We start from the raw sequence: 23,205 nt of genomic DNA, 5'->3' as shown, positions 1-23,205 counted from the left end.
CATGGTAAAGATGGAAGCATGATCCCAAACCGAATCACATGATATTGTGCACGATTGATGTGCCGATAACCTGATTACTTGGATCATGTTGTTGAACACAATTCATCACACAAATAAAAAAATGGCATGCAGTTGAGACTCTCATGCGCAAGCATATGTTCATAGAATAATCATACAAAATTACATGAATACAAAAATTTTCAGTTGACCAGACATTGTGCGCATGCTCTTGTATGCGTATGTGTCGACAATATTATTATAAACTGTCTTAGTTATTCAGTTCAATTGAGTAGAATATTAAGCCCATTCATATAAAAGTATTTCTATAGACTAATGTGGAGGCTCATCTGGTTTATCTATGTTAAAAGAGAAAAAAAGTTTCCAGATAGAATGTATATTTACTTTCAATTCATTGCGTTCTACGTTAAACTTTTTAAATATTGCCCCTTATATTTTGATTTATTTTAAGTGATGAACAATGACGAAACAATTTTGGAAGGTTGTGCATTTGGAGGGTAATCACTTGTAATTTTAATAATGCTCACAATTTTTTCTTTTATGATATTTTCTTTCAGTTATGTATGAAAGGGATAATAGCATTTTCATTGATTTTTTATTGACAAAAAGTGTTATGTTATTAATAAATAGTGTAGACAGATATTTGGTCAAAAGCCCTTATTCTTCTTCGTTTTGAAAATATGTCAGGCGATGAGTTAGGGCCTAGCACCTAAGCGGTTAGGGGGCTTAGACAGATTAGGCGGATTTGAGTAAATCTATACTTATAAAAAATACATAATCATATTGAGATATACAAATTACAAAATCAAATGACATATAAACTAATGTATCATAACATATTGAAAATATTAGGAATAAGCATATAATGAGTGTTCATCCAAGTATTCAACAAGTCTCCTACAATTTGTTGAACCAAAATAAAAGTTATTGATTTTATGTCTGAGTAAGAGTCATGACCTAGACAGGTGCCTAAGTAGGTCTAGGTGGGCAACGCACATACCAAAGGAGGTATGGACGTCATTTCTTAATTTTCAAAAGCCTAAGGTTTACATTGACCAACCGCCTAGCACTTAGGCCAGTCTTAAACGGCGTTAGACGGAAATTTTTAGAATCGTGACTCTAATTTTATATGCATAAACAAGCACCTTTTGTAGTTTTCCATTTTTCATTTGTGATGAACAAGTTAGACTCTAATATGATAAAAGAATAATAATTAAACTAATTCATGTTGCACGATAACATGCACACGGAATAGTTTATTTTAAAATAGTTTCACTTGACAGTCTACATTACTTTGCACCATAGTCCATTTGAGATCCACATCAATTTAAAAAAATAAAAAATAAACTACCAAACTGCCACATCGAATAAAATATATATATGTATGTATGTATATATATTTTTAACAAACGATATTATATAAAAAACAAGATATCGATGAGTCCACAACTCACCGTTTTTAACAACTAACCCCAAAGATTTAATCTATTGAACGAGATGCAACGATTTTAGTGGGTTAAGAATATTTTCCTATTTTTTATTAAGTCATTTCAAGAAAATGAGAAACCTTTTTTTCTATTCTTTTTTCTACTTTTTCAATTTTACAGAAAAGCAATATATTGACGTTGAAAACTATTCTCACAATGGAAAGTACACAAATTGTCCACGAAAACAATTACAGCATCTTTGATTGGATATTCCACACTCGCAACACCAACCACTCCTAAGTGGGGTCAACTTCGAAGTGAGAGAGAGAGAGAGAGAGAGGAGAGAGAGAGGGGACATAAACAGTTGAATAGTAAATAAGCGAAGTCAAGTATGCCAAAGGGTGAAGCGTGTCAGCGACGGTGAGAGCGGTAATAAACAAACCAAACTCGTGAAATCGCAGGCCCAGACACTTTCTATATATACTCACTCCCACCCTTTCTTTTGGATCTCACAGCTCTCACTCTTTCTCCCTGGTTCATTGATCCCACTTTTCGTCTTCGTCTTCTTGCTGAAAATCCAAACTTCCCCAGATTCAGGTACCCCATGTTATTATTGTTATATTTGTCGACAACAAAATACTTGATCATTCTTATCTGGGTCATAAAAAAACCAGCTTTGGTCTCAATGAATGGTGTGTTTAGTATGCACAATCTCCACACTGCACGTGGCTTCTGCCCGTTGATTCCTACATTTTTCAGGCTCTAGTTTTCTGGGTCCTGATCAGAATTTTGTGCCATTGTGTTTCGATTCAATCCGAGATTTCAGGCTCATATGTTCAAATTTTCAGTTTTTTTTGGGTTTTTATTATTTTTCAAGTTCTGAATTTTTGTACTTTTTGTGGTGGGTTAGTTGTCCACAGAGTGAGGATCTGTGGGGAGCAATGGCTAACAGGAATCTGGAGAAGATGGCGTCCATTGACGCGCAGCTTCGGCTTCTGGTTCCGGCCAAAGTGAGCGAGGACGACAAGCTGGTGGAATACGATGCTCTGCTTCTGGATCGGTTTCTGGATATTCTTCAGGATTTACATGGGGAGGATCTCAGGGAAACGGTGAGTTTTTCGGGTTCGATTAGCTGTGAAATTGATTTTGATCGGTTTGTGATGTTCAATCTTGATTTTGGTTGGTACCCGTGATGCAAAACACTTGAATTTGTGATTAGAATTGGCTGCATTTATTTTGTATTGCTAAAAGTATGGAACTTTGTGTGTGAATTTGAAAACCCATTTCAAATTTGTATGAACCCTTGGATTTTAGTGGATTTATGGATCCTTTAAGGAACGTATAAATCTCGGTTTTCGATAGAAATCTTCTTTGTATGGGAACCCAAATTCTGTTCACGATATCTTAATCGATAGTTTTCTAGGCTCAGTTTGAGATGTTTGATTTGGTCAATGCCTATGATCCAAAGCACTTGAATTTGCAAGTGGAAGTTTGAAACTTGTATTTTTATTTAACAATCTATATAGATATTTTAATCAACAATTTTTAGGCTTTTGGTAGATTGTTTAATGATTCATGAGAGATCCCCAGTGGCGTGAGTTTGAGCTCTTCAGTCGGATATGGTTTGGATAGGAGAAAAGACAAAAGGAGTCATTAATGTTGTTAGTTTTGAGACGAAACTGATTGTGATGAGTGTTATGAGTTGCACGATTATGGAACACTAACGTCATTCGTGACGTTTATGTTTGTACAGGTTCAAGCATGTTATGAGCTTTCTGCTGAGTATGAAGGAAAGCATGACCCGAAAAAGCTCTCAGAGCTTGGAAATGTATTAACAAGTTTGGACCCAGGTGATTCTATTGTTGTTGCAAAATCCTTCGCCCACATGCTTAGCTTAGCCAACTTGGCTGAGGAGGTCCAGATTGCTTACCGCAGACGACAAAAGCTCAAAAAGGGTGACTTTGCTGATGAAAATTCTGCAACGACTGAATCAGACATTGAAGAAACTCTCAAGAGGCTTGTGGGGGATCTCAAAAAGTCTCCCCAAGAGGTTTTTGATGCTCTTAAAAATCAGACTGTTGATTTGGTCCTCACTGCTCATCCTACACAATCAGTTCGTAGATCCTTACTTCAGAAGCATGGAAGGTTTGCTCTTGAACTACTACTACAATCTGCATCTTTGACTTTTGTTTGTAGAAACTCGTGTAGGCTTAGATTTTTATGGCTCTCACTCTCTCTCACTCTTGGACACTCACATTTGTTCAGGATTCGGAATTGTTTAACCCAGTTGTACGCGAAAGACATTACTCCTGATGATAAGCAGGAGATTGATGAGGCACTTCAGAGAGAGGTAGCCATTTTACTTATTCATTTATGTACTATCAATTCTTGATTTTGTTGACGTGAGCATTAAAAAAGGACTTTTGTCCACATATGCATTGCTGAGAATATGTTTGACTCCCGTAAAGTGCATTTTTGTCAATTTGAAATTCAGGTAGATCCAACAGTGGCCAGATTTTCCAAATATTATGTTTACATGAGACAATCCGGCAGGATATTCTGAGTCTTGTAGAATTCGAGCTTGAGCTTGAAATGATATCAGTTGTCAATTATTCTCCTTCATGGTGGTTTTTCAATTTTTTGTAGATCCAAGCTGCATTTCGTACTGATGAGATCCGAAGAACAGCTCCCACACCACAAGATGAGATGAGGGCAGGGATGAGCTATTTCCATGAAACAATTTGGAAGGGTGTCCCAAAGTTCCTACGTCGTGTTGACACAGCTTTGAAGAATATTGGGATTGACGAACGTGTTCCCCATAATGCCCCACTTATTCAGTTTTCTTCTTGGATGGGTGGTGATCGTGATGGTATGACTCTTGTTCAATAACGTGAATTGTGCTATCTTGAATGTACGATATATGTGCCGGCTTGTGTGCTTCTGCGCACCTTTCACTAATTTGGATTAACATCTTCTTTCATGGGAGCAGGCAATCCAAGAGTAACTCCTGAGGTAACAAGGGATGTTTGCCTACTAGCTAGAATGATGGCTGCAAACTTGTACTATTCTCAGATAGAGGATCTTATGTTTGAGGTACCTGAAAAAGCATCTTGAAATTGTGTTTGAGGAGTTTCGCTTACTCATTGAAGTGGTTGTTAGGTTTTGGTTTGAGTGGGGTGTTTGTTGCTTTACTATGTTAGTCTCTGCATTTTGCTAATTTCTTTTCTTTTCTGGCAGTTGTCTATGTGGCGGTGCAATGATGAACTCCGTGTTCGTGCAGATGTAGTACTTCACAGATCCACGAGGAGAGATGCAAAGCACTACATAGGTAATCATACTTCTATTGTGGTTGGTCCCTTGATACGATTTTTAAAATTACGTCCTGTGCTGCATTTTCTTAATGAGAAGTAGAGTGAAACTGTTTACGTGATGGATTTAAGGAAACTTGAATGACGTATACCTTGCACGTCATGCTATAATATACTTCTTCCAACATTTTTCATAAATATTGACTAATAAACAGGTGCACAATGTACTGTCCGAGTAAAATTTTACACTAAGTCAAGCCTTAATAAAACAAGCTTATACTAATATTTTAGAGCGCCACAACCATAAATTGCTGCAGTAACACAATGGCAACAAACCTTAGATCTAGTTTCACTGGCTGAGATACTCTGGAGAAAAAGGAAAATCGGTTAATATATCCGGCCTTAAAGTTTACATCAGTATGTGAAGATAGCATGTGAATTGCAGTCATATGTTGGATTACAGTTATAGTTAAACTTTTTCCCGTCTTATTCTTCAGTGCATCCAATTTAGAGAACTTGCTTTTGTAAACCATAAAGGCAGATGACCTTTAATATTTAGGAATACCATTTACAGGATCTACATCCTGTTCACTGTTCAGGCTTCCCCAAGGAATACCCACTGTTGTAGACCAAGAAAACAAGCACAAGTTTTCCGTCCAATACTTACGGTTTTCCATTCATGCCTTCTAATTTGGTGAACATTGTGCTTCTTGTGATACTTATTGCCTTTGTTTCTCAATTCAGAATTTTGGAAGCAAGTTCCTCCAAATGAACCCTACCGTGTGATTCTCGGTGATGTAAGGGATAAGCTTTATCATACACGTGAACGTTCTCGTCAGTTGTTAGCCACTGGGCACTCTGACATTCCAGAGGAGGCAACACTGATTAGTGTTGAGCAGGTACTGCCATTCTTAAGAATTTGTATGATCCATCAGATACAGTGTCATAATATATATTGCCCCTTTATTCTCATTTGGTTAATCGATTGTAAGCCTAACTGTGATTTAAATTGTGTGTAGTTCTTGGAACCTCTCGAACTCTGTTACAGATCACTCTGCTCTTGCGGTGACCGGGCAATTGCCGATGGATCACTTCTTGATTTCTTAAGGCAAGTGTCCACCTTTGGACTTTCACTTGTGAAGCTCGATATTAGGCAAGAATCTGACAGGCATACTGATGTGATCGATGCCATCACCAAGCATCTGGAAATTGGTTCCTATCGTGAGTGGTCTGAAGAACGCCGTCAGGAGTGGCTTTTATCTGAACTATGTGGCAAGCGCCCACTGTTTGGCCCTGACCTTCCAAAAACGGAAGAAATTTCTGATGTTTTGGACACATTACATGTGATATCAGAACTTCCATCTGATAACTTTGGAGCATACATCATATCAATGGCGACTGCTCCATCTGATGTGCTTGCAGTTGAGCTCCTGCAACGTGAATGCCATGTGAAGAAACCACTGAGAGTTGTTCCACTGTTTGAGAAGCTTGCAGATCTGGAGGCTGCTCCTGCTGCTTTGGCTCGGCTTTTCTCAATTGATTGGTATAGAGAGCGAATCAATGGAAAGCAAGAAGTCATGATTGGGTACTCAGATTCTGGCAAAGATGCTGGGCGTTTCTCTGCAGCATGGCAGTTATATAAGGCACAGGAGGAGCTTATAAACGTTGCTAAGAAATTTGGTGTGAAGCTAACTATGTTCCATGGTCGTGGTGGCACTGTTGGAAGGGGAGGTGGGCCCACCCATCTTGCTATTTTGTCTCAACCACCAGATACGATTCATGGTTCACTCCGTGTCACTGTCCAAGGTGAAGTTATTGAACAGTCGTTTGGAGAGGAGCTCTTGTGTTTTAGAACACTCCAGCGTTTCACCGCTGCTACATTAGAGCATGGAATGCATAGGCCAGTTTCACCAAAACCGGAATGGCGTGCGCTTATGGACGAAATGGCTGTTGTAGCTACAGAGGACTATCGTTCCATTGTTTTCCAAGAACCCCGATTTGTCGAGTACTTCCGTCTTGTAAGCATTTGATACTTTACTTTAATTACATTAGTTTTTCTGCTCTGATTATTTTCGATGTAATGACCATTGCGTACTTGTGATCCAGGCTACACCAGAGCTGGAGTATGGTCGGATGAACATTGGCAGTCGCCCCTCAAAGCGAAAGCCTAGTGGAGGCATTGAGTCCCTTCGTGCAATCCCATGGATTTTCGCCTGGACACAAACAAGGTTCCATCTTCCAGTGTGGTTAGGCTTCGGAGCAGCCTTCAGACATGTCATTAAGAAGGACATTAAGAATCTTCACATGCTGCAAGACATGTACAACCAATGGCCCTTCTTCAGGGTCACTATTGATTTGGTCGAAATGGTGTTTGCCAAGGGAAACCCCGGAATAGCTGCGTTATATGATAAACTCCTTGTTTCGGAAGAGCTATGGTCATTCGGAGAGCGATTACGGTCCAACTATGAAGAAACCAAGAATTTTCTGTTACAGGTAAAATCTTCGACTTTGAGAGAACATCTATGAAATTTTGAGTACATCATAAAACATTGAGTAGTACGTAGTTGTATACCAAACGAACAATGAAGAAATTCATCAGTTTTCTCGGAGCATTTGTCGTGATTTGTTACTGCATGAAATAATTGACGTTTGCCTTTTTCCCTTGGTAGATTGCTGGACACAAGGATCTTCTCGAAGGTGACCCGCACTTGAAGCAAAGACTCCGCCTGCGTGATTCATACATCACAACCCTCAATGTTTGCCAAGCATATACACTGAAACGGATCCGTGATCCAAACTTTCATGTGACATTGCGGCCACACATCTCAAAGGAAATCAGCGAAACAAGCAAGCCGGCAAATGAACTTGTAAAGCTGAACCCGACAAGCGAGTACGCACCTGGTCTGGAGGACACCCTCATCTTGACAATGAAGGGTATTGCTGCCGGCTTACAGAACACCGGTTAAACGTGTATTTCTGCTCTTTTCGTTATGTTTTTCTGCTTTCGAGAGACGGGTTGTGTCCCGAAAAAACTGAGTTAAATTTACCCGAAAGTGGATGATGCCTTTTAATCATCCACCTTAAGGCCAGATATTTGAGCGAACTTGTTTAAGTTCTGTGATCAGATTGCTGTGCAGAATAACTAGAGCCAGCATTGTTATTGTTGGCACAAAATTAAGTAAACACTGAGTGGAACTGTTTTGTTGTGTTTCAATGCAAAATGGCATTTATGTGCTTCATGTTTCATGGCTTGGTTTCTTGACCATCAAATAATTCGAACTTTAAATTCCAAGGATTGTTTTTACACAAACGCAAAGAAGTAAAATGTCGCTTGTATAAAAATTAAAATTATCTACTGAATGTATACATAAGCGAACAATAACAAATAGAAATGTCTCACGCCTAAGACTAAACCCAATCCTAGGCTAAATGCTATTTTTTAGGTTTTATTCCTCTCTCAAACCTAATCCAATCCAACTCAACCCATGCTAAGACCTTCTCCAAACCTGGGTTATTTGCTAAATGTCCCCCCAAACACCACCCAACCCAAGCTAAAACATTGGGCTAAAAGCCAAATTCCCCCCAAACATGCATGGACTCGCATCAAATTGGCCCAGTCTCGGCCCGCTCACTCGCAGACGCACCCCACGCGGGCTACTTGCAATCACGTCCCGACAGCGTGGGGGCCCACTGTCAGGGCCATGTCGGCCACTTCCCCAAGCCCAATGGTTCTTTTCCACATCTGACAGCCATCATTTAAGGACTGTTGGTTGATCTAACGGTCTAGATTCAAATTTCATTTTAAAAAAAAAACCATGTTATTTTAAAATACATTGAATCCATTGGCTGAGATCGAATATAATCAAATCTAACGATAAAAAAAAAAAAAAAAAAAAAAAAAAAAAAAAAAAAAAAATCTAACGGCCCAAATTTAAATCCAACAGCTAAAATAATTAAAAAAAAAATTATTTAACTCAAAATTTACCCAAAAACTCTATAAATACCTATGTATTTGTTCAAACATCCACACAAAACTCAAATTTCTCCTACAATTCTTCTAATTTATCTTTCTACTATTTCTTTCCATTTCCAAATTGTTCAACATGGTAAGAGAGCATGTTAAAGGTCGTAATTGGACCTGTGAGGAAGATGTTTTTATGCTTGGCATGAGTTTCTGTTAGCGAAGATGATGCAGTTGACACAAATCAAAATAAAAAGGTTTTGTGGGATAAAATCATTGCAAATTATCAAAAAAACTGCAACGAAGGCGGATGGGATGGTGATGGTGTTTATGATCGGTGGAAGACTATCAACAAAGCATGCACTTTATGGAAGGAAAGCTTGGAGAGAGTCGTGGTTGGCATGCCTAGTGGAAAGAGCGCCATAGAAATTGTGAGTTTTTTTCTTGATATTTTATTCGTTATGTACATAATATTATTTTGCAACTAATTATTTTTGTGTATTTTTTGCATAGGATGACAAAGCAATGGAAATTTACAAGACAAGAGTGACACCAAAAAATCAAGTTTTAAGTTGCAACATGCTTGAGACGTCCTCAAGGATTGTTCGAGGTGGGCAACTGATGTGGACCAACAATGGGGAAGATTATTTCAACGTGAAGCCACACCGAGAAATGTCGGAGATGAAGGCGTTGATGAAATGACCCCATCTCCTTTTTTAGCAAGGCCCCCGGGAAGAGATAAGCAAAAGGAAGAAAAAAGAAAAGGGAAGTCCTAAGATCCGATGAGTGGATACTTTGCTACCGGAATTGCAAAATTGAACAAAATCCATAGCGCTCGCCAAGAAGAAGCGGCACGAATGCGTTTGCAAATGAAGGAAGAAGGGGATAGGGAGCAAGATAGGTTTGAAGTTAATTTGATGATGGAGGTCCTTGACAAATACACTCCAGAGAGGAAGAAGTTCTTACGTAGTAAGCAAAAGGAAATTTTGTGAAAGTATGCCACAAGGAGTTTATTTCAAGATGATGAATCCTTTGAACCCTATAGTCCAAGTCAACCACGAAATCCATCACCAAGTGAAGATAGTGTATATGATTATTAAGTTTATGTAGTGTATGAATTATGTGCTTTATTTATTAATTGTCGTTTGTATTAAGTTTATGTGGTTTATTATATGGTTTATGTATTTTATTAAATTTATGTCTTATTAATTATTGTTTCTATTAACCTAGATGCCTTCAATAATTATTGTATTTATTATTCCACACTTTGATGTAGAATAGATGTCTTCAATAATTCAATCTTCATTCAATAATTCAACCTCTATTCAATAATATATCGAACGTAGTAGACAAAATACTTTGCACAAGAACACACTTAAATTTATTACTAGAAAATAACAATATAGTACACTTAAAATTATTACATAAATGTTCAACCAACATCATCAACGTTCACCTTCTCGGCGCCATAAATGCTCAACCAAATCCTTGTGGAGTGTGTCAAGACCTTGAGGAGCTTGAATTCTATTTAAACGTCTTATATACTCACTCAAGGTGATCCTATCCTGTCGGGTCTCATATGTGGTTGGAGCGAGATATTCAACATCTCTTGCAATAGCTCTTGCATGTGTTGGTTGGTCATCATCCACATATTCGTCTGAATCTTCTTCAATTTCGATGTACTCATCTTCCACAATCATATTGTGTAAAAGTATGCACATCATCATGATTGAATGGAGGTTTTTAATTTGCCAAAATCGTGTAGGCCCTCTAACAATGGGTCATTGAGCTTGTAAGATCCCGAACGCTCTTTTCACATCCTTCCTTTAAGAATCTTGCATTTGTGAAAATAATTTCTTCTTTGCACTATCAGGATGAGAATTTTTTTTGACAAAGGTAGACCAACTAAGATAAAAACTATCAATTAGGTAGTAACCTAACTCATATCTATTACCATTTACCTTATACCGAAATTATGGTGCCCATCCATTCACAACACCATCGAACAGAGGAAAAGACCAAAGAACGTTGATATCGTTGTTTGATCAGGGAACGCCGAAGAATGTATGCCAAATCCATGTGTTGTAAGACGCCACAGCCTCCAGCACAATGGTTGGCTTGTTATAATGGCCCTTGAATTGGCCAGCCCAACCAGTAGGACAATTCTTCCACTCCCAATGCATACAATCAAGACTTCATATCATGCCAAGGAAGCTTCTTTTGTCTGCTTTGCATAGAAGCCTTTTCAAGTCTTCACGATTTGGCTTGCGGAGGTATGTGGCTCCATATATGGCTTGAATTGCCTGATAGAAGCGCTTTAGGTTCTCAATAGCAGGACTCTCCGCAAGTCGGCAATACTCATCAGTTGAGTCTGCAGAGCACCCATTAGCTAGCATCCAAAATGCAAATGTGAGCTTCTGATGAGGTCATAGACTTTGTCGGCCTACGACATCTATCTTCCTTGCAAAGTAGTGGTCATGATTGACAACTGTGTTAAAGATGCTTTCAAAAAACTCTTTCCTCATCCGAAAACCGCCTCTGAAAATCATGAGCAAGAAATCTCGGCTGCTCGATGAAATAATCTTTCATCATTTGGTCATGACATTCTTCTCTATCATGTTGCACGAATAAACGCCCCGTGACAGAATCACGATGGCTAGATTTGCCATGGTGTTCATATTGCATAAATGAGTTTACAAGTTCAGCTTCGCGTTGATCAGTTCTGCATCCTCAATGTCAAACTTTGCTTGGTATTGTGCCATCTGCATTGCTCTGCTATGCCTTCTTCTATCACTCATTGATGAGATATTAAGGATTTTTAAGAAACAAAAACTCTTTGAAAGTTGAAAGATTGGTAAATATAGAGGATGATTGAAGGTTGAAAGATTGTGTGATCAACTAATATTGAACCTGTATTTATATAGAAGATGATTGATGAACAGTTGGTGCAAGTTGAAAGTTTAGTGTTGAACGGTTGGTGAAAGTTGAAAGATTGGTGAAAATTGAAGGCTTGCTTTGTGAAAAATTTAGTGATTTTTCAATTTTTATCGGAATTTAATTTTTTTAGATTAAAATGTTCATAAAATTAATTTACAATATTCTACATATTTTTTTTTTAATTTGATTTAAGAAAAACAATTAGCCTAACTTCATTCTTTAATAATCCCGGGTTAAAATTTTAGGCCAAAAGGGTTGGAATAGAAAGACTGTTTTTGGGCTAAAAGCTAAATTCGGGCTAAAAAATTTAGTTTTTAGCCCAAGGGTTGGAGGTGGTCTAAATGTGTGAATTAAAAGCTAAAAAAAAAAAAAAAAAAAAAAAAAAAAAACCAAATTTAGCCCAAGATTAGTGGGATTGACCCACCATATATGTGTATTTCATGTAGTTTTATATTTATAAATTCATTGAATTCAAGGGTTAAGATCTAATTTGATGAAATTCAAAGGTAAAAAAAAATATTTATATAACGGTCCAAATTCAAATCTAACGGCTAAAGTAATTTAGCAAAAAAAATCTTTTATGTGTTTCATATTTTTTCATAGTCTTTAACGAGTTTTATGGGATAATGTTAGGGAGATCAAATTTGAAAACTAAATGATGTATCATCAATATAAATTAAGTACATTAATCAACACTTAATAATCCAATAATTTCCAGCCACATCATTTGGTTTAAAAGTTTTGGTTTCCCTAAGACCTCAATGCCAAATTACCTCTTAGCCTAAGGGTTAGAGATGGTCTAACATTACTCTTCTTTTTAAGCTCTTTGTTTTTGACTTTTTAGCTAAATGACACAACTCTTCACTTTGGTCTGAGTTTTCTCATCATCAATTATTTTAGCCTTGAAAATTTCTGTAAGACAAAATGACCAAAATAATTAAGAATAGACAAACTCATGAACTACTTGTATTTCAAATTTCGAAAGTTAAAGTGAAGAGTTATGTATTTTGGATAAATGCCTAGCTAAAAAACTTCAAAGTTCGGGAATAAAAACTTCGAACTTTAACACAAGTGGTGGACTGGTGGAAGTTTTAAATTTAATCACCAAAGTTTCTTAATCTTAACTTTGCAAGAAGGCAAAGAATCATTTTCCTCTACACACCCATTTCACTGAGTAACCCAGAAAAGCTACAGCAGCAGAGTTCACCATGTCTCTCTCCACGAGGCTGAGACGCCCTCAACAGTCCGATGATCCTTCATCATCATCATCGCCGCCGCCGTCGTCATTTTACTCGAAAGTCGACAAGCAAGGGAAATCGGACGGCGGCGCTGCCGCCAAACGGTTTGGGTGGTTCTTTCCGCTGGTTGCTCTGGGAATGCTGAGGTACATGAGCGCCACATCAAACATCATACACGACTGCGACGAGGTCTTCAACTATTGGGAGCCTCTCCATTTCCTTCTCTACAAATCTGGTTTCCAAACTTGGGAATACAGGTACCCTTTTCAATTCTCTTTCTTTTTCCTCTCTGAAAAATTGAAACTTTGTTCTGTTTTTAGGTGTTTTGTTTCTGGGTTATGATTGTTTGTTATTTTCTGGGTTGTTTTTATTTTGCTTGTTATGAAATTATTTGTCTTTTTGGTTATTTGAAGTTTATTTGATATTAAAGATGTTAATATAATGCTATTTTTTGTTGTAATTTGTAGAGAACTATTAAGCTCTGGATTCAATTTATTGGGGAATTTGGTTGTCGTCGAAAAGCTTAGTGCTTGTTAACGTACACGATTTTGTAGAGCTTTGCAGCTCATGAACTAATTGCAGTCTTCATATGAACCGATATGATTTACTTCCTTACGGTAGTTTTATAACTAGTAAGTGAATCTTCAGCGTAATGGCTTTTGGTTTATCGAATTTGATTTTTACAAACTGACGTTAGAATGGAGCTAATGCTGTGGATTTATGTGTTTAGATTAGCATTTTGTAGTTGGAGTTAAATGCTTACCATTGGTAGCATAGTATCTTTTTTACTCGGTGATTGTATCCTTTGCTGTGTGCTCTTAAAATATTGTCTGGATCATGGCTATTGTAAATGCGATAATGACTGCTATCGTTTTCTATTTTAGGAATCCTACCTATGAATTTTATTGTTATATGCCTCTTGCAGTTCACAGTTTGCACTTCGCTCCTATTTGTACATTCTTTTCCATGAATTGGTGGGTCGACCTGCTTCCTGGTTGTTTGCTGAGGAAAAAGTACGATTGGTTTTTTCCCCTTGCCTTTTGAACGTTCTGTTTTATTTTAGCAGAAATTGATTTCTTGCCTTTAGTGTTATGGAGATGTGCTGAACCAGTTCTTTGTGCTTGCAGGTGAGAGTATTCTATGCTGTTAGAATCTTTCTTGCTCTCCTTTCTGTTATCACTGACACTGTTCTGGTAGTTGCTCTTTCAAGAAAGTATGGAAAACGTCTTGCTTCTTACACACTTGCAATGCTATGCTTAACCAGCGGTTGTTTTTTTGCTAGCACAAGTGAGTCGGCCTTGGCTCTCTTGCTTTTCTGGAGCTAATTATTCCACGAATGAGTGTTGATGACATTATTTTCCAGGTTTCTTGCCAAGCTCATTCTCTATGTATGCCATGTCTCTTTGATCCGGGTTATTTCTACTTGATAAATTCGCCATGTCAGTTACAATCGCAGCTGTAGGCGTAATCCTTGGCTGGCCATTCTCAATCTTAGCTTTCTTACCAGTCACATTCTACTCTCTAGCTAGAAGATTCAAACAAGCTTTTCTTGCCGGGGCCGCCATCTCTGTTGCTCTTCTTGTAAGTCATTATTGGTATTTTGTTTTGGTGGATGTACAAAGTATAGCCTATACCTGCGTAATTGGCACAAATAGAGTTATATATTTCACTTTAAGTTATTTCTTTCTTATTTTTTTTATCATGCTTATGCTTATACATGGGAGGTCTTTTCAGGTCTCGTCGGTTCTCGTTGATCATTACTACTACAGTGGATGGACATCCTCTCTGTTAAATCTGTTGATCTATAATGTTGCAGGAGGCGGTGAGAGCCATTTGTATGGAACTGAGGGGCCGCTATATTATCTAAGGAATGGATTTAACAATTTTAACTTTTGTTTTGTACTTGCATTGCTGTTTTTGGCAATGGTGCCGCTTGCAAGGAAAAAGTATGCCCCCAACTTGCTGATTGTTGTCTCACCAGTTTATATTTGGTTGGCATTCATGTCTTTGCAGCCACACAAAGAAGAAAGGTTCGAATAATGTTACCTTTTATGATATCAGGAAACTTGTTGTTCTATTATTGATTGAATTTGAGTATGTTCCTGCTAGTTGTATTTGCTTATCTCCGACGAAATCTACCACTTCCTAAATTTGCACAATTGTGCATTTGCAATAAAAAAATTTGAAATGCTGTTGATAGCTCAGTGCCTTGATATTTCCTTTATACTTTCTCCTCTATCCTACTTAAACAAAATCTGAGCTTCTTCTGATTACTAATATTTCCATATTTCTCACCATAATCATACACAACACTAACCTTGCGTTGTCCTGCAACAAATTTTTTTTTTGGGTTATGTTTTTTCCCCATAATCATCAATGTCCAGTTTGTGTATTTCTGAGTGGCCAAGGGTCCGTTTGTAGTCTCAGATCGAAATGTTTTTATTTAGTGAGTCACTTTGGTATTTGGTGAGGTCACAGAGTTAGATGCAATTGATAACTAGATATTTCCATTTATCATTGCAGGTTCCTTTATCCAATATATCCACTAATTTGTGTTGCTGCTTCGGCTGTCATCGAGAGCTTTCCTGATGTTTTCCGATCCGATTATGATTCCCAAGGAAATTCTCCGACGGTTATGGTGAGCTTATCCTATTTTTTATAAATTTTTCTGTTAAATTATCTTTCTGAACCTTGCACGGTCACACTATTGTTTATTTGTACACGCAGACAGCAAAGATTCTTAGACCGGTGGTTCTTAGCCTTATATTATGTGCCTCCCATGCTCGTACGTTTTCAGTGATCAATGGTTATTCTGCGCCTATAGAGGTTTACAAGCTTTTAGAGGATCATGACGATGTAGGAACAGGTGAGACCAGTATCTTGCTGTTATGTTCTGTTAACTGATATGAACCTTCTACAACTGTGTAGCTTAATAATGATAAGTAGCCAGCTTTTTCTTTTAGTGTTCATACACTTAATTTTTTTTTTTCCGAACGTGTTTTTCTTGTTGAGGTCTCAAATTGCATAAGGAGCTTACTGGGTTCTCTAGTTGATATTCAGGTCTGCAATTTTAGGAATCCATGTCTTTCTGAAAATTCTGGGCTTCCTTCTGAATTTCAGGTTCTGTACTCTGCGTTGGAAGTGAATGGCACCGTTTCCCATCATCATTTTTTGTTCCTGATTATGTGGGAGAGGTTCGTTGGATTGATGATGGGTTCCGAGGACTTCTTCCCTTCCCCTTCAATTCTACCTTGGGTGGAACTGCAGCAGCGCCACCATATCTTAACAATAAGAACAAAGCGTCTGACTTGCAATATGTAATCAATTACCATTCTCTAAACTAGTTTGCATAAAACTGAAATTGCTTTCATTGTAAATGACCAATCAATTTTGTTACAGCTCCGGGATCTTGATCAATGTACATTCCTTGTCAAGCTGCAGCTTAGTCGGCCTTTCCCTTCTCGGGGAAGTGACTTATCAACTTGGGAGGTAAAATTGAGTCTGCATTTATACTCAGTTTCCTAAATGAATTGCTATATGCTGAATTAGTTTTCTTCTAAATTCAGGTGATTGGAGCGTTGCCTTACTTAGACAGAGAGCTCTCGCGTGCCAAGTACCGGTCCTTTTTCATCCCGTATCTGTGGCAGCACAAGAATATTTTTGGCATGTACAAGCTGCTTAGAAGGGTACCGAAATGAAGGCAGATGGTTTAATGCATCACACCTTGGTTCTGACAGTGTTAGATTCTGAACCAGCATGACTTGTCTAAAGTGCTAACCCGCCTTCTCTTCGGAGGGAAAAAGAAAGAAAAGTAAAAGGAAGAACCCCTTTTTTGACGTAGTTTTAACTGTTTTGGTTGGTGTGACTTCCTCAAAGTTCTTACAGAAAAATGAGTGGTTGAGTTCAATGGTGCCTTGGATTGTGTGTATTTCTAACCATTTGATGTGCCTAAGCACCAAACTGAGAATTTGTAATTGATGGAAGAGTATGCTTCTCTCTTTTTTTAGCCCCATTTGGTATATTTTTTTTTTCATAAAACAACTGTTTTATTTTAAAGTTAAGCAATTATAAATTTTGGTAAAAATAAAATATCATGCTTATTTCTAAAGTAATGGCTTTCAGTAGCTTTTAAAAATCGTCTGTAAGTTGCTTTTAAAGCTGCTTTTTATAAAAAGTAGTTGAGCATTTAATGAATGTTTTTAATTCATGTTATACGTCTCATTAATTTTAAAAAATGACATCATCTATCCTCGTACATACATTTCACTCCAAAAGAACCAAGTGATCACCTATAACTACAATCACTAACCTTACATCATCGCCGTCATTCCCACCATAATCCTTGCCACCACCATCGTCGCCGCAACCATCGTCGTCATCACCACCACCACAATCACCGTTGCTACCACTACTACCAAAACCACAACTATCACCACTAGCACCATAATCACAACTACCATTACAACAACCATCATTGTCTTTACTGCCACCACCACAATTGCCACCGCTGCCACCATAACCACCAATGTTGCTGCCACCACCTTTACCACCATTGTAACCTCTGCAACCCAACCACCACAACCCACCGTTGGCACCACCACCATACCCCCTTACAATTGTTGCTGTTATCACTACCACTATCACCCAGTCCCATCGACACTGCCATCGCTACCTATTGTCTTTGCCACCACCTACGACTGCAACCACCAACATAACACCCATGCCACCATCACCACCACAATCATTGCCACTGTCGCTGCCACCACTGCTACCCCTACACCCCAACCACCACCACACCCCCACCATTGTCGCTGTCATTACCGCCACTACCCTCGACACTGCTGTCGTTACCACCTCCCCATTACTATTTCTAATTTTTGTCATTCCATATAATTATATAACTTTTTACATTAAATTTATCAAACGCTTTGCTTTACAACTCACATCACACTTTTAAAAATACAGTTTATCAAATGCCCAATTGCTTTATTTTACAACTAATTATTTCTAAAGCACTGTTTATATATATGTGTGTGTGTGTGTGTGTGTGTGTGTGTGTAGGAAGCCAAGAGATCCCCATTTTTCAAAAAGAAAGGGATCATCATCTTAACCGTTAGATTTGGCTTTAATGAAATCCTGTGGTTAAGATTATGTGACCTGTGATTTAATCTCAGCCACAGAATTTCATTAAAGTCAAATCTAATGGTCAAGAGGGTGTCCTTATTTTTTTTGAAAAAATGGGATCCCTTCCCTTAGACCACCTCCAATGGTGGGCTAAATGCTAAATTACCCTCCAAATTTTCACCCCCAAACCATCTCCAACCCATACTAAAACATTGGGCTAAATGCCAAATGTTAAAGCTGGGCCAAATACCCCCCAGATTTCCTCCCCGCGCGACTGGACTCGCTGGCCTTTGGGCTAGTCTCGGCCCGTTCACGCTCCAACGTGCCCCACGCGGAGCGCCTGCATTTCGTTCTCGACAGGGGTGGGCCCCGATGATAGGGGTTTGTCGGCCACCCAACGGCTACATTTTCAATCTGATGGCTGATTTTCATGAACCGTTGGTTGATCCTACGGTCCAAATTCAAATTTGATTTTTTTAAATATGTTATTTTTAAATACATTGAATCCAACGGCTGAGATCGAATATAATCAAATCTAACAGTAAAAAAAAGATCTAACGGCCCAAATTTAAATCCAACGGCTAAAATAATTTTAAAAAAAATTATTTAACTCAAAATTCATCCAAAAAATCTATAAATACCTATGTATTTGTTCAAACATCCACACAAAACTCAAATTTCTCTTACAATTCTTCCAATTTATCTTTCTACCATTTGTTTCCATTTCCAAATTGTTCAACATGGCAAGAGAGCATATTAGAGGTCGTAATTGGACCTGTGAGGAAGATATTGCTCTATGCTTGGCATGAGTTTCTGTTAACGAAGATGGTGCAGTTGGCACAAATCAAAATAAGAAGGTTTTGTGGGATAACATCATTGCAAAGATTTGGTGATCAACAAATATTGGACATATGTTTATATAGAGGATGATTGATGAAAGTTGAACGGTTGGTGAAAGTTAAAAGTTTGGTGTTAAACGGTTGGTGAATTGCAAATTTGATGTTGAAAATTTGGTGAATTGAAAACATATTAATCCCAGACAGTCCCCTATCAGTCTTGACGACTTCTCTTGCACGCCAAAGAGAAAATATCTCTCACCCGCCGAGTACGATACGGTAGGCGTATGCAAGTTACTTGGAAACTTCAAAATGATTATTTTAGGTGAAGGTATGAAATTTCTTCATGATCCTTTATGAAGAGTCAAGTTCAAAAGTCAACGAAAGACCACCTCTAATGGAAAGAGTCTTTGTAATAACTTTCTCCCTAGACCTCTATATATTCATGTTACACTTTCATTAGTTTTCACCACCTTCACAAGTTCTCCTTTCTATCCTCAAACTTGTATTTCATATCCTTCATATTTCTAAATATACACAAACACTTTGTCCTTGCAAGATGTCTGAGACAAAGGCTCTTTTGCCTGCAATAGCCACTTTCGCAGCTTCAGCAATGCTTCTTAGAAGCATTGCCAACGACTTCATCCCTAACGAATTTCGAAACTTCTTCTTCTCCGGCCTCCACAGCATTTCGCGCCGTTTCTCTTCCCACATCACCATTGTCATAGAGGAGTTCCAAGGGATGTCCTTGAATGAAGTTTTTGACGCTGTTGAAGCCTATTTGGGGACGATAGAGATCGCTTCTCTTCAAAGAATCAAAGTGAGCAAGGTTACAAACGAGAAGAAGCTAGCAGTCGCAGTGGATCGAGGGGAAGAGATAGTTGATGTTTTTGAAGACCGTGTTCAAGTAATGTGGAAATATGTTTGTACAAAGGTTGAATCTTCGCGTTCTTGTAATCCCGGCGATCTTAATGCATCCCTAAGATCAGAAACAAGATCGTACGAGCTAACATTCCACAAGAAACACAAAGAGACGGTGTTGAATTCTTACCTGCCATACATTTTAGAGAGATCAAAGGCGATCAAAGGAGAACGAAAGGTAGTAAAGCTCTGCACAAACGACCAGTATGACTGTTATTCGACACAAGAGGTCATTCTAAATCACCCCATGACCTTCGATATCCTTGCAATGGATACGGAGCTTAAGAAAGCTTTGTTGGATGATTTGAACAACTTCAAAAATGGCAAGGAATTTTACAGAAGGATAGGAAAAGCTTGGAAACGTGGATACTTGTTGTATGGCCCTCCTGGCACAGGCAAGTCCAGCTTGATTGCAGCCATTGCTAACCACCTTAACTACGACATCTACGAGTTGGAGCTAACCGATGCTGGTTCCAATTCTGATTTGAAGAGAAGGTTGCTAGCCATGCCTGACAAATCTATTATCGTAATCGAAGACATTGATTGCACAATCAAGCTGCAAAATCGGGAATCTGAGGAGGAATCGTGTAATACCAACAGAAATCAGGTCAGTTTTATTGTCACTTATAGTTTTGATAAATCATACAAGTCAAATGCTTTGTTTCTGTACAAGTTGTAGATCAGGTTGATTTTTTCCCGAAAGGGTTGTCCGGACTCAATAGGATGACAACAAAAAACTGTGTCCGTTAACATATAAGTCCGGCAAGAAAACATTTCCGCTTGTAGAAATATCCGTGATCTTATTACTTACTATTTCATCAACAGGTGACACTCTCCGGACTCCTCAACCTCATTGATGGTCTTTGGTCATGTTGTACTGATGAACGCATTATAATTTTCACAACAAATCATAAAGACAAACTAGATCCTGCTCTAGTGAGACCTGGCCGAATGGACATGCACATTCACATGTCGTATTGCACCATTTCTGCATTCAAGCAGCTGGCATTCAATTACCATGGAGTTCGCAATGACCAACTCTTCGAACAGATCGAAGGACTTATATTGGAGGTTGAAGTCACCCCAGCAGAAGTTGCAGGAGAACTAATGAGGAGCAGAGATGCTCAAATTTCGCTCCGACGCCTCATCGATTTCTTGCTGGAGAAGAAAACTCAACAAGATCACAAGGCTAAAACTAATGAGACCGGTACGAAAGAAGAGCACAACATGGAAGAGGAGCAGACTAGTTGAATTTAATGTAACCATTGCTTGAAGGGCAAGAGACCCTTAGTTTAGTCTTAAAAAAATTCCATGTACCGATCGAAGTCTTACAATTTCATTAATGAGTACTATATATATTCATTTTATGATATGACCCAATCAACATACGACACATGTTTCTAATTTTTTTAAAGTTCAAGAAAAATTAAACATATCTATTATTTTTTTAAACAATAAAACTATGTTAATATCATTAGATTAAATTGAAAAGTGAGCATACAGAATACTCACTAGTGGGCCATTTATTTGACACGTGTCAGTTACTTAGACATTTTTGTTAAATTTTATTATGAATAAAATTATCCAAAATAAATGAGAGTATTAGACAAACTTGGAAATTTGGCAAGTTTTGTGGGTTCGGAATGTTATGCGAGCAGCTAGAATTTCTGTTAGCATGAAAGACACGTGTAAAATGAATAAATAGGAGACATGAAGTATTCTATACATCCCATTCCCAGTAGGAAAAAGAAACCCTTCCCAGTTCGGAAAGGAAAATATGAAATTACCAGTTACGAAAACTTATAAATACAAACTTGTTATCAATTGAGTACCTCCATATTTTCCACTGTTAATTTCTTCCCTCTCTGTTTCTCTCTGTCTCGATCTCTCCACTAATTTTCTAAGATGCTGATTGCTCAGAAGCATAGTAGGGTTGAAGACCCCAGCTTCATCTTCCCGGCGAAGCAAACTATCGGCGTGGGGGACGGTGTCTGTTGTGCCAAGACAGACGTCGACGCCGGTGACTATGCAGGGGAACAGATGATGCTGACGGAAGCTACTTTGAGTTTATTCATGTTGAAGTACGTAAACCACAATGGTATCATCAACCACAACAATAGCTATGGTCAAGAAACAAAGAGAAACCTGCACGAGATGGTTTGTGGGTCGGTGTATCTTGCCAAAGATAACAAGTTAGGCGAAGACGCTCACTTCATCTGCCCGGAGAAGCAGACTATCGGCGTGGCGGATGGCGTTGGCGGTTGGGCCAACAGAGGTATCGACGCGGGTGAGTACGCGAGGAAACTCATGAACAATGCCTTTATCGCCGTCCATAATCCGAATAACATCAACGAACAGAAAGGAAAACGAAAGGCCGCGGATATGATCGAAGCCGTTGATCCAAGAAAAGTGTTGCAGGAGGCTTATGCAAAGACCAAGGAGAAAGGCTCGTCGACCGCTTGCATCCTCAGCCTTAACAAAGAGAGCGGAGTCTTGCATGCAGTGAACGTTGGGGACAGTGGGTTCTTGCTATTTAGGAACCACAAGGTTGTGTACCAATCTCCAACTCAGCAACGCAGGTTCAACTGTCCCTATCAGTTGGGGAACAGCATCAGCAGCGACCGCCCTGATTGCGCTTGGGAGGAATGGATTCAGACAGTCCCCGGAGACATCCTAGTGCTTGGGACTGATGGCTTGCTGGACAACATGTTTCCAAGTGAGATTGAGAAGGTTCTTGTACAAGGTGGTGGTGGTGGTGATCTTGATCTTGATTGTGGCGCGTTGGCTTCGAGCATCGCCAATCTAGCTCTCTATAACTCGTTCGATAAGTACAACCCTAGCCCTTTTTCAGAAAACGCTAGAAAGGCTGGATTTGAGCACAATGGAGGCAAGATCGACGACATTACTGTTATTGTTGCTCAAGTTTGTGGCTTTATAGTAGACTAGCTAATAGTAATCATATGTAATTAAACCTAGTTCCACGTATGAATGAAAATTTGGTTCTTCTATTAATCAAGATATATAATTTTCTTTGTTTTGTTTCTTTATACAAGCCAAGATGTATTATGTTCTTGTGTGTTTGGAATTGGTGGTTTTACTTCTATTTTAATGCAATTAAATTTTTTTTTATTCGAAGTTTTTAGCTTTAATAATAATAAGCATTTTAGTATGGGAATAATTTGGTCAATTTTATAGTTATATACAAGTCAAGTGCTTTGTTTTGGTACAAACTACAAAGCAAAGCATTTGTTTTACACTAATTTACGGTAAGAGAAAATTTAAACCTAAAATGCAGTAGATTGTAGAAGAAAATCCTAACCACTAGAACAATTCATCACACTTCATGAAAACTTAGAGAACGTAGTTTAGGAATGCTTCTTTTCTTCTGTCCAGGAAACAACCTAAGAGAGAAAATTAGGAAACCACTTTTCATTA

General features: G+C 38.4%; 4 protein-coding genes across 4 annotated transcripts; all 4 read left to right on the top strand.

Moving 5' to 3' along the window:
* Positions 1 to 1,907: 1,907 nt before the first annotated feature.
* Positions 1,908 to 7,999, top strand: LOC137743918 (phosphoenolpyruvate carboxylase, housekeeping isozyme). The gene is given in 13 exon segments (XM_068483847.2): positions 1,908 to 2,042; positions 2,356 to 2,500; positions 2,502 to 2,554; positions 3,199 to 3,260; positions 3,263 to 3,590; positions 3,711 to 3,795; positions 4,092 to 4,314; positions 4,435 to 4,538; positions 4,683 to 4,773; positions 5,498 to 5,652; positions 5,773 to 6,771; positions 6,860 to 7,246; positions 7,423 to 7,999. Coding segments are annotated over 12 exon segments (2,898 nt in total). The 5' UTR covers positions 1,908 to 2,042; positions 2,356 to 2,386; the 3' UTR covers positions 7,720 to 7,999.
* Positions 8,000 to 12,731: 4,732 nt separating this feature from the next.
* On the top strand, positions 12,732 to 16,380 carry LOC137743464 (alpha-1,2-mannosyltransferase ALG9). Its single transcript, XM_088680614.1, is given in 9 exon segments — positions 12,732 to 13,146; positions 13,815 to 13,902; positions 14,017 to 14,176; positions 14,253 to 14,470; positions 14,624 to 14,919; positions 15,413 to 15,527; positions 15,617 to 15,755; positions 16,010 to 16,177; positions 16,289 to 16,380. Coding segments are annotated over 9 exon segments (1,485 nt in total). The 5' UTR covers positions 12,732 to 12,859; the 3' UTR covers positions 16,303 to 16,380.
* Positions 16,381 to 19,333: 2,953 nt separating this feature from the next.
* Positions 19,334 to 21,137, top strand: LOC137741336 (AAA-ATPase At3g50940). Its single transcript, XM_068481062.2, has 2 exons — positions 19,334 to 20,377; positions 20,596 to 21,137. Exons 1-2 carry the CDS (start codon positions 19,409 to 19,411, stop codon positions 21,019 to 21,021), a joined length of 1,395 nt encoding a protein of 464 aa, XP_068337163.2. The 5' UTR covers positions 19,334 to 19,408; the 3' UTR covers positions 21,022 to 21,137.
* Positions 21,138 to 21,675: 538 nt separating this feature from the next.
* Positions 21,676 to 22,716, top strand: LOC137741917 (putative protein phosphatase 2C 55). Its single transcript, XM_068481618.2, has one exon. It carries the CDS (start codon positions 21,676 to 21,678, stop codon positions 22,714 to 22,716), a length of 1,041 nt encoding a protein of 346 aa, XP_068337719.2.
* The last annotated feature ends 489 nt before the right edge of the window (positions 22,717 to 23,205 follow it).

This window comes from Pyrus communis, chromosome 11, assembly GCF_041283825.1.
Source record: "Pyrus communis isolate YQ-2024b chromosome 11, ASM4128382v1, whole genome shotgun sequence".
Lineage (NCBI taxonomy): Eukaryota > Viridiplantae > Streptophyta > Magnoliopsida > Rosales > Rosaceae > Pyrus > Pyrus communis.
Note: the sequence above shows the minus strand (reverse complement) of the source record. Positions and strands in the feature narration are given on the sequence as shown.